At 42.0% G+C, this 12,619-nt stretch overlaps 1 protein-coding gene across 1 annotated transcript in view; it reads right to left on the bottom strand.

Annotated features, from left to right (window-relative positions):
• Positions 1-3,053: 3,053 nt before the first annotated feature.
• The window catches only part of LOC308300597 (NACHT, LRR and PYD domains-containing protein 12-like), a gene marked incomplete at both ends in the record, with an annotated part of 24,522 nt that continues 14,956 nt past the window's right edge, over positions 3,054-12,619 (bottom strand). Inside the window, 3 exons of the mRNA XM_080744468.1 lie at positions 3,054-3,580; positions 11,082-11,128; positions 12,470-12,619. The exon at positions 12,470-12,619 is cut by the window's right edge and continues 24 nt beyond it. Coding sequence (XP_080600594.1) covers positions 3,054-3,580; positions 11,082-11,128; positions 12,470-12,619 — 724 coding nt within the window. The remainder of the gene's footprint in view (positions 3,581-11,081; positions 11,129-12,469) is intronic.

The raw sequence follows: 12,619 nt of genomic DNA, 5'->3' as shown, positions 1-12,619 counted from the left end.
TGGAATTCTGTAAAACGCAACAAAGCCACAAGGATTTAGTTTCAACCTCTTGAATGGACCGACGCTTTGGGAGATTGTCCAGATAAAACATGAGGGCTGAGCATTGAGTAGTAGTAGTAGCTTGAGTAGTCTACTCAAGTAATGTACTTGTGGAGACTGCAGGGGGTACCTGAGAAAAACATGATAATGGGAATATGTATTTCAGTGTTATGGTCAATGATTAAACATTAACAGTCTTTGTGTGAACCTGATCATCTGAAATGTTTTAAACCAAATCAATACCTTGTCGTATGAAGTTACCTTGAAGCTGCCAGACTTGCAATCTGCCCTGTATGGACTGTGGTTCTCAATGTGTGGTCCGGGGACCCCCCTAGGGTCCTTGTAGGGGTTCCAGGAGGGTCCCCAGCTAGATTAGTCTAAATCAGTTTAACCACACAGTACATGATGTATATAGATCTGCTATTTTCAAATACTATTAACAACACAAATGGCACAACATATTTTCTCATCGGGGTCAGTGGCCAAAAAATCAAATGTGATTATTTTGTGGGGGTCTACGGTTCAAATATGATTATTTTGTGTGGGTCCCCGGTTCAAATATGACTATTTTGTGGGGGTCCCCGGTACAAATATGATTATTTTGTGGGGGTCCCTGGTTCAAATATGATTATTTTGTGGGGGTCGCAGCCATAAAGGTTGAGAACCACTGCCTAAAGCCCTTTTTTTAAAGAAAACAATGATTCTCTATGACCTCATGCACACCGAATTTGCCATGCGGCAGGTGGCTGTGGCAGTGCGTTTTTTTCCTGATCGAACCCAGTTTGTTTTGTGCGTCTTGTCGCATGCGGTAAAAACTCATTGACTCCTTTTTATGAGTCCTCTTGGGATCCGCAGTGTGGATTCCGCACAGCCTTGCACACCAAATCCAATGCGTTTTAATCATGCAGCAAACGGAAAGAAACGCAACGGTCCTGTGTGCAAAGGGCTTTAGAGGATCACTTTTCTGATGTGGTCCATGTGTCACCTAGGGCCATTCTGATTGGCCCGTGCAGGGACGTGCTGAGCCCTTGATTCAGCTCGGGAAAAAGAGTTGGAGAGGCCTTCATTGCGCGCTATAGAGAGAGATCTCTCTATAGCGCTGCTGCTACTCAAAGATTTGCCATTTCAGATCATGACAAGTGACAAGCCAGTGGGCCAATTACTGTACATGAGTTATATTTCGTTGTTGTTGGGTGGAAACCTTGTATGTCCAAAACCGTTTGTTTTGTATTTATCATTTTAAAAATGATTTAAACTAGTGAAAACAGCCGAGGCGTTGTGTGCTTGTAGATCTGCTGTTTTCACTGTCTACTTTTGTGCAACGGCCTTATATGATGAAGCAGGGCTTTGCTTTACGAAAAAAATGTATACATTTGAAACTTGGAGATACAAGGTTTCTGCCCGACAGTGACAATTTACTTTGTTGGCCGCCCAGCCCCCAAAATGGATCGAAGGCAGACATTTTATTTTTAATTTTTTCCTAATGGCCGGCCTGGACCGGCCTGGAATGAACCGGCCGTTCGGGAATTGTCCCGCTTTTCCCAATGGCCAGCACGTCCCTGGGTCCGTGCCATTCCTAGCATCATGTGCAGACTCCATCCAGTAGTGGGAGAAATATGTGAAAAAGGTGTTCACTTCCGGCAGAAAGCGTGAAAATTTGCACCTAGGGGTATTTTTGTGCGCTGAATTCAAAAATTGACGGTCCCAAGCACTTTTCTCAAATTCACTTTTCTCTAATTCACTTACCATAGGGTTAGGGTTAGGAAAAAAAGACCCTCCAAAAATCTCCTTTAAGTAGCATGTGAGGGGTCTATCTAGGGGGTTTTCATGATTCTGAATCCATTGCAAGCATTTGTTTTGCACAAAAACATTCCTTGGGCAAGAAATGGACCCCTACAAAACTATGGTTTAGTGATGAGTCATCACTTTTCACAGTTGTGTAGGGTCCATTTCTTGCCCAAGGAATGTTTTTGTGCAAAACAAATGCTTGCAATGGATTCAGAATCATGAAAACCCCCTAGATAGACCCCTCACATGCTATTTAAAGAAGATTTGTTGGGGGGTCTTTTTTCCCTAGTATGGTAAGTGAATTAGAGCCACCAGATCCCATGGGAAAAGTACGGGACCGTCAATTTTTGAATTCGGCGCACAAAAATACCCCAAGATGCAAATTTTCACGCTTTCTGCCAGAAGTGAACACATTAGCCTATTTTTGTTACATATTTCTTCCACTACAGGCCCTTTTCCTGCATGCTGTAGTTATTTATAACTCATCTTATTGATCAAATAAATGAATACTAAATTAATTTAGTACCAGTCAATATGTTTGATAGTAACATGACAAACACTGGTTAATATGCATATTCTCTTTTTTTATTTTCATTTTAAAAGCAGAGGGGAACAAATATTTGAGACAAAACAAACTAAGAATACACAAAGATAATAAAACAGTTAGACAGTTAGACTCCAAACAGAAGTGTCTTTAACAACAGGGTTCTCACGGTGTGGTCTGGGGACCTCCAGGGGTCCTTGAGGGGGTTGCAGAGTGTGATTTACAATAATGGGTTAAAAAAAAAAAATCAAAATAAGGGCCTGCAGCCTAGACAGACATTTAGTGTGTGTGTGTGTGTGTGTGTGTGTGTGTGTGTGTGTGTGTGTGTGTGTGTGTGTGTGTGTGTGTGTGTGTGTGTGTGTGTGTGTGTGTGTGTGTGTGTGTGCGTGCGTGTGTGGTCCTCTACGTACACCAGGTGCTACTGTACCTCCTGTATCTGACGCACACACGCACACACACACACACACACACACACACACACACACACACACACACACACACACACACACACACACACACACACACACACACACACACGCACGCACGCACGCACGTACACGCACGCACGCACGCACGCACGCACGCACGCACGCACACACGTACACGCACGCACGCAGGAACCACAACCTCTACTAGGCCTAGTGTACATTATATACATCATGAAGCTCCTCCTCCTCCTCTATCAGACACACAGAGACACTGAGGAGCCCCTCCCCACCCAGAACCCAGCATAGAGAGGTCCAGTGAAGGAGGTGTTGAAGGTGTACAGGTGGTTCAGTGTATCAGAGGACACTGTGTAGAAGGACACAGTGCCAGCATCATAGTCTACATACACTGATAGTCTACCGGAGAGAGAGGAGGGACCCACAGGGAGGACAGTGGGCTTCTTATTGTGCCACACATTGTACCTGTTATTATAACCATCACAGTTCAGACTCCATGACAGGTTATTGTCTCCAAACCAACTGTCACCACCCTGTCTGTTGATGCTTCTATATGTTACTGCTATAGAAACATCTCCCTCCCACTCTGCCTCCCAGTAACAGCGTCCAGTCAGACTCTCTCTACACATCACCTGGTTGCAGGACATAAATCTATCTGGATGAGGAGGATACTTCTGATGCTCTCCCTCTGTCACCTTCTTGTTGTTGTCAGTCAGAGAGAGGTAGCTGTATGCTGTGTTTGGATCCAGTGTGAGTTCACACACATCTGATGAGAAGAACAACACATAACACAACACCAGTTTATAATCACACAATAATAATTATAACAACAACAACAACAACAACAATGTGTGTGTGTGTGTGTGTGTGTGTGTGTGTGTGTGTGTGTGTGTGTGTGTGTGTGTGTGTGTGTGTGTGTGTGTGTGTGCGTGCGTGCGTGCGTGCGTGCGTGTGTTTTATGTATGTATGTACTGTATGTGTGTGTATGTGTTTACTGTATGTATGTGTGTGCGTGCATTAGGCCTGGGACAAAATATCGATATTTCGATATACCGCGGTATTATCTCCCGCGATAATTATCGATATGTTGCCGGCAAATATCGAGTTTTCATAACACCAGGGATTTCCCATTTAACCTACTGTATGGTGAAGTACTATGGTGCAATACCGTCAGCCGCCAGCACTGTTTGTAGTGGGGGCGCTAGGGAGATAAAGGACCGGCCGGTCGGCCGGATTATGAACAGTGAGGAAGAGAGAAGAACGTTACGCTGTGGTTCTCTCACTCTGAGTTTGACGGTCAGAGAGAGAGGGAGAGAGGAGGAATGGAGAGCTGTCTTCAGTTTACAACAAGGTGAAGTTAATTTGAGCAACACATACAGCTCTGTCTGTGTTTAGTGGACACACACATAGGCTACTGTACACATGCAGCCACCATTACAATATACAAACACACACAATTACACACACACCCACGTTAATATGAATGGAAGTCACTCACACACACGCACGCACGCACGCACGCACACACACACACACACACACACACACACACACACACACACACACACACACACACACACACACACACACACACACACACACACACACACACACACACACACACACAGAAACACAACCATGTTCCCCCTTTGCCTCGATCTCCCTCATGTTTTTGTATTTATTCATACATCCTCACCACTGATATGGATTTAATTTAATTTAATTTCATTGTATTATTATCAAAGCAATAAGAACATGAAACAAATTGGTTATACTTGCAAAGCACTGTCACTATTAAGAAATCATTTTCCTCCATGTAATTGGCACAATATAGCCTGTTTTAGAGAGGCTATTTTAAAGGTTCCAGGCACTATGCATGTACATTTTTTACATGTGTCAATATTATTTCATGTTTCTTGTCAATTACATTTTCACTACATGCTTTTTAGTTATGGATGTTTTAGTTAGGCATACCCATTGTTGTGGACAGACAAATTGTGGGCAGGTTACAAAGTTGCAGTGTTTGTTGTTTGAGGAGGCAAGATTCATCTACTTATTAGTCAATTTATAAATGAATCTTGTAAAATTAATGGAATAGATGTATAATTCCAGAGGTTGGCCTTTTATGGTAGTTTTTCATTTTCAGTTATATTGTGATATATCGTTGGTGACATTTCTTGCAATATATCGAATATCGCAATATATCGAATACCGTGATAATATTGTTATCGTGAGCCTAATACCGTGATAGATATCGTATCGTGAGATGCCAATATCGTCCCACCCCTAGCGTGCATGTGTGTGTGCGTGCGTGCATGTGTGTGTGTTTTATGTATGTATGTACTGTATGTGTGTGTATGTGTTTACTGTATGGATGTGTGTGCCTGCATGCGTGCGTACGTGCACATGTACGTGCGTGCAGGTGTGTGTCTCCAGGTGCATATGCATTGGCCATTTGAAAAATAGCAGATCTACAAGCTCACAACGCATCGCAATGCGACTCATTGTGAGCTTGTAGATCTGCTATTTTATGAAAACTTATGAAATGGGACACTCTGTTTAGTGAGTACTTTTACTTTAAATAAATGTCAATATGTTTGTGCTTTTTTTGGAGAAACTGTAATACAATACTTTTACTTGTAACAATAGTAACCTGTATTATTGGTACTTTTACTTAAAGGACAACTTTAGTTTTTTACAACAAGGGTTCATATTTTAGATTGTAATTAAAGAATATAAAATTATATAAAAATATAATTAAAATTATTTCATTTAATTCTTTCTATTGCTTTAGAGATTCTTATTTCAGTGGTTGGGGGCATGCGTACAAGTGGCTAAATATGTCATTTTACACAGAATAAGCCCATTCCCAAGATACAACGCAATCTTTCATGGTTGGATGTGACTTATGGGGGCTAGAAGTGTTACGGTAAATAGCAATAAAGAAACTGCTGGCTTATTGCATCTGGGGTGGCTGTTTTTTTTTTTTTTTGAGCGGGGGATAATGAATTTTGGCAACAAACAATAATGAATTTAATACTAATACGACAAACACAATTCTCTCGCTTAGGGTATTGATAAGTGAACAGAGCAGATCATTGGCAGATGTCAGCTCCATAAATGTGTGGACTGTAGATGATCTGATAGGGTTTTTATGAGGCTGAAGATGCTTTCCAGCATAGTGACGTGCAGAACAACCTGTCCATATACTATAGTATGGTTTACACAGAAGTCAGTCAGTTGTCTTTCACATATTCATATATATTTCATTTATTTATTCCATAAATCATTTTCATCACAAGTGTGTTTGTGGGGAGGAGGGGCTTAGGGGGGCTAGTCCTTCAACAGGGGGAGCCAATTCATGGCCATCTGGCCAGTGATGTATATGGGACCAGTTACTCATATATGGAGACCCCTGCATGATAGTCAACAATGTTATGTCAAAACATGCACATATGGGCATTACCAAATATATGATATGTCCTTAACGCTTCCAGTGCCAGCCCCTAGAGGGCACCAAAGAATGCCAGACTTTCTCCCATAGGGGACTGCATTAGCATCCCGGGGCTCACGTTGCAGTGACGCGCGTGCTCACGTTCGTGCACGTCATGGAAAGGTCCCGGATGCTAAAATGCTAACAGAATAGCTATTCCCATTTTGTCATTTTAAAGATCATTTCTCGGCGATTTCGCCGTAAATAAACCTCGCGCCACATCCCTAAAAACACAATCAAGAGATATGGTCCTCCAAAGATGTGGTTTTTCATTGGATTCGGCGGCGATTCGCGGCTACGTTCGCGGCTCACGGCCGGCATGGCTTCCCCAGGATTTGGACCACTGGATTTTACATTTAGGCCCAGGCTTCAGAAGGCCTCGGATCATTTTATTCATTTCATTAAATATCCCGAACATGTTCGGGATAGGCACACTGGACTACGTTCCGGAAGCGGCGCTGAACATTCGGTGAACATTGGGGGTCTCAAAAATGTATTTTAAACCATTTTTAATGGAATATATCGTCGGACCATGTAAAATGGCTAGCTGGCTAGCGTAGGACGAGCCAGGACCGGCTCTACAAGCAGCTCAGAGTAAGTCAATTAATATAAAAAAAATTGTTTTGGATTGAACATATCCCGAACATGTTCGGGATAGGCACAGAATGAGTTAATTTTGATAACATTGGGACATGGATCTCCATATATGGGCATACAATGTATGTTAATTAGTAAAGCCAAGCCTGGGTTTGATACCTTGGGATCTCCATATTTGGGGGGGGGGGGGCATATTTTCCCAAATATGGAGATGATTGACGTCTGACATCATAGATATCTGACGTCATAGACAACTTGAAACTGACACAATATGTTCTTATATGGGCATTCCCAGATATGGGCTTAATATTGATGACACGATATATGGGGATAAAAGGGACAATGATGCGTATTGATGACATCAGGGATCTGATGTCATCAATACATCAGTAGGGGTGGCTCGGTATCAACATTTTGTTATCGCGGTTACCGTCCTCCCATTTACCGCCGGTATTGCGGTAATTACCGCACCCCCGTATCTATTAATTAAGGTTCGGCGATAAGACAAAATATTCCTATCATCTGCCCAAAATTCGTCTCTCCACGGTCCTATAAGCCCGACTGCTCGAGTTCCCCGTACAGCACAGTGGGTCTGGCTTTTGAAAGTAGCAGATCTACAAGCTCACAACGCGTCGCGTTCGCAACGCGTTCTGAGCTTGTAGATCTTTGCAGTGTCGGGTTACTATAGTAACGTAGGCTACAGAGGCGTCAATTGGGTATGGCAAGCTATGGCACCTGCCATACCTAGGCTACAGGGGGAAATAATAAAATGTACTTTCATCGTGCCTGTTGCTAAGGTATGGCAACAGGACTGGTGTCTGTCATGTTGCCATACCTTAGCTTTTTCTGAACTGACGCCACTGGTAGGCTACTGGGGCTTCACTGCACGCTGTTTGTGAACAAACCAGATGAGACGGGTATAGTGATTGTGTACGGTGACGGTCTGTGATTATGCAAACTCACGTATCAAATCGCATTGATTGAGTGGTGATATAAACATAGTAAACAGGTTTTAGTTACCAGACTTGACAGAAAAGGTTGTAGTCGAACAACGACGGGCACACGCGCTATACTGTAAAAGTACTCACTAGCGCTGGTTTCATTTTCGGTTTTAGTCCTCGCGTCGCGCTCCGCCCGTATGAATAAAAAAGAAACGGCCACGAGGTATGTATAAACATACTTGTGTGAGTTGTGTCGTGTGGATTATGGAGAAAGTTTAACGCTGCTGACCGAGGCTACTGCACTGCTCCAGTGTCTACTGTGTCTCACTCTCTGTCGGAGACTATGACGGGCCAAGTTTCCAATTGTTCCAATGTGGTGCGCGGCCCAGAGCAGAGCGGCATGAAGCGCATGCGGTCCTCGCTTCTCCCCCGTTTTAAAACTCGCTCGTTCTCAATAAAAATAGCCTATTTTTTGTCTTTTTTGACCGCGGTAAGGACCCTGACACCGCGGTAGGCCGCGGTATACCGCGATACGGCGGTACGGCGGTTACCGAACCCAGCCCTATACATCAGATCACGCCTCAGCGTGACATGTGTCTGAGGGACGGACAGACATGATCTGCAGGTTTTCATACTAAATAGCGACCTACGGTCGCAATAACTGAAATGGTATTGTGTGTTTATGAAACTAACTAAGGCTAATATCCGCGGTTTTAGTATTTGTAAAAAGTCGTAATAAATAGAGAATATAGCCATCTACAAACTCACATTGCGTCAAGATAGCTTGTAGATCTACTATTTTAGCCGTTCTTCTGAACTTGTTTAATCTTACCATGACAAATACCCCGTAATTATGAATTATTCAAACATTTATTTTTCTTTCCTTTTTTCAACTACAAAAATATCAAACTAAACTAACCTCCTAAAACAAAAAACAAAAAAAAACAAAAAAACACTTTAAAAACGAATCAAAACTAAACTCTGCTGTGATCCGCTGTGATGAGATCTACAATAAAGTATGACGTTTGATCCCTGACATTACAGTCCTGCATCTTCCTGATCTGTTTAACTTACTTATACTGTAGTTAACACCAAACATGTCCATTACACTGAACATTATCTAGATGTGTTCATTTATTAAGTTAGAATTACTGACTTCACAAGCATATCTATTGATTTATATTCTAACTATTGTAGACTAGATTTGATCCTAACAAGCATAGGCCTACTATGATGTTGGGTCGCTGTGTTAATTGAATGTAGACATACAGTATGCATTTATATTCACTGTGTTAATTGAATGTAGACATACAGTATGCATTTATATTCACTGTGTTAATTGAATGTAGACATACAGTATGCATTTATATTCACTGTGTTAATTGAATGTAGACATACAGTATGCATTTATATTCACTGTGTTAATTGAATGTAGACATACAGTATGCATTTATATTCACTGTGTTAATTGAATGTAGACATACAGTATGCATTTATATTCACTGTGTTAATTGAATGTAGACATACAGTATGCATTTATATTCACTGTGTTAATTGCGACCGTCAGGTCGCACTTACTACCAAAACCTCCACCGGCTGTCTGTCCGTCTGTCCCTCCGTCACACGTCACACGTCACACTTTTGCCCTGCTCATATCTCCGCAACCGTTGCCCCGATCCATGCCAAATTTTGCACACATACTCCTTGCCTGCCAAACCACAACCCATCAATTCTCACATGGCCCTCTTCTAGCGCCACCATGAGGCCAGTTCTTGAAAAACAAATTTTTGGACACTGCTCCTACAATTTTTGCCCTAAAATCACGCAAATCGGTACACAGTATGTCTACACTCATCTCATCAACATGGATATGTCCCATTTAGCGCCACCTTCAGGCCGATTTTTTAAAACACATTTTTGGACACTGCTCCTAAAAATGTTGCCCTAAAATCACGCAAATCGGTACACACTTGCTCTACACTGATGTCATCAACATGGATCTGTCCCATTTAGCGCCACCTTCAGGACGATTTTTTAAAACACATTTTTGGACACTACTCCTACAGATTTTGCCCTAAAATCACGCAAATCGCTACACAGCATCTCTGCACTCATGTTATCAAAATGGATCTGTCCCATATAGTGCCACCATCAGGCAGATTTTTTCAAACACATTTTTGGACACTGCTCCTACAGATTTTGACCTAAAATCACGCAAATCGGTACACAGTATGGCTACACTCATCTCATCAACATGCATCTGTCCCATATAGCGCCACCATCAGGCCGATTTTTACATACATATTTTTCCACACTTCTACACATTTTGGCCTAAAATCACGCTGCGACCTGACGGTCGCTTATCTCCCGATTAGGGAGTCTTACTGGTTAAATGTAGACATACAGTATGCATTTATATTCACTGTGTTAATTGAATGTAGACATACAGTATGCATTTTTATTACCCGGTTTTTGCCTGACGTTGCCAGCCTCTATCACACACTTCGTTTTGGGAAGAGAGTCTGGGATTTCAGGAAGAGTTTTCATTTCTGGGGTTTGCCCCAAACCACTTGCCCCAAGCCTACAGAAACCACGTGCCCCAAGCATGCAACCCTGATTGGCCAACCCTTGAAGCTGGTTGAGGAAATAGAATCTCAATGGATCGGTGCCAGACCGTACTACAACACCACTACCGCCAGGGGGTGTTGTTGTGTTCGGGTCTGGTTTATTAACCAGGCAAACCCGGCTTGGTTGAATGCTTAATTCTGATTGGTCGAGCACTGAAATCAGCGGTGAATTATAAGTGTATAATGACCGCTCCACTCTATAATTCACCGCTGCCTAATCAACGGCTCAGAACACCTGCTGCATTGAGGCTGCACTGCGTGAATCTTGTGCTGTATCCAACATGTCAGCCATGTAAACAAACACACAGCGTCATTAACAACTAAACGTTGCTCTCAAGAATGTTTTTAGAAACATTTCAGGCGAGAAATAGACGACGCAAAATCAGGCTGAATTATCAGCCAGTCGTGTCCAGATAAGCCATAATGACCAAGCAGCAAGACCTTATAGCATACATATTCACTGGTGTATATCATTGTTATTATCATCTTCATTCAGAGTAGGATGTGAATAAGTGAATATCACATGCTGATGAGGATAATAACTGGTCATCTAAATTGCTGGATGTTATGCTTTGATTTAATGAAATCAAAAGCAGAACTGACACTTACATTTCTTCACTCCTGGTGTCAGCCTGCTCTCTCCACCATGGTCCACACTGGAGTTGGAGGAGAAACAAAGTGAGGTCTGAATATTCTCTATGATAATATAAACAATGGTTGATACTTATTTTACACCATTAAACATCAAACAATACAGAACAACATCAAAGTATGATTGAGAAAATGGTTCCTTCTCTAAACCTAGTAGATCAGTTTGCTCAGTAAATTCAACATAATATTATGCAAACATGGTGCCCAATCAAATACTTACTTGATTATGAATTGACCAAACTGAACAGACCAATGAATTTGAATTTCAAAATTGTATTAAATGAATATCACACATAAGCAGAGAAAATAACTACACTTTTAGACAGACTGTGGATAATGTCACTGGTTATAAATGATAGGCAACTAATACAAGTTTAAAATACAAATAAACAGTTTCTGAAAAAAAAAAGATGATGTCACTAATGATGATGACATGAGTTAGCTAGACCAATGAAACACTTCGATTCTGTTGCTTTGTCCATGATGTCATAGTCACAGAGGCACCCGATTGGTTCACCCTGATTTAGAACGCGTTTAAGCCGGAGAAAATATGTCATAAAAAACGATGTCATAGACACGGAGGCACCTGATTGGTTCACCCTGTAGGCCGAATTTGAATTTCAAAATTGTATTAGATGAACATCACTGATAAGCAATAAAATAACCACACTTTTAAAATAACCACACTTTTAGAGTTAGTCGACTAACTGATGAGAAATGACGATAAAGACTTATATAGTCTGAGCAGACCTCTAGACTGACATCATACACAACAAAAATAATATTGCCATGCATGCCTATCAACACTGATTCGCGCAGGAATTAGTTTGCACCGCTCACTTCGCACAGGTGCAATTTTTTTTTTACTTCCTGGTTTTGTTGAGTATTGATAACTATCCAGTCATCCATCCCACCCAAACGTGAGTCCTAAATTATTAGACCAATTGAAAGATATCAGACAAAACTCTATGCATTCTGATTGGGTAGGCTACTTGTGGTGTTCGTTGCAGATACAGAACTTGGATCAACATGGAGGAGTGACAAGCTGGTGCACTCCTCTTTCGTCTTTGACTCATGCACACACAGCCTCCCGCTGCCGGAGTTGAATTGCCTATCCAATTTCTATGTGATGTCTGGTGTTTACAAGTGGTCTGAGTAGACAGTAGACACTATGAACATTCCGGAGGATTTATGTCTCATACTCTGACTACGCGGCTACACGTTAAAGTTAGGGTTAAAGATATGGTTAGTAATGGGGAGAGACAGACCAACGCAACGTCGGAGTAATGACACGTCACAACACCTACGCACCCTGAACATTCACACACAGACCAAGTCTCTTATACCTCAGAGTGTCCAGTCTATAGTGTGGATCCTTCACAACAGCAGAGAGCATCGCTTCGCCTGATTCTCCTGGATGATTGTAGGTCAAGTTCAACTCTCTCAAATGGGAAGGGTTGGAGCGCAGAGCTGAGGTCAGAGAAGAACAGCCTTTC

The sequence above is a fragment of the Nannobrachium achirus genome (assembly GCF_963921795.1).
Source record: "Nannobrachium achirus genome assembly, chromosome: 2".
NCBI lineage: Eukaryota > Metazoa > Chordata > Actinopteri > Myctophiformes > Myctophidae > Nannobrachium > Nannobrachium achirus.
Note: the sequence above shows the minus strand (reverse complement) of the source record. Positions and strands in the feature narration are given on the sequence as shown.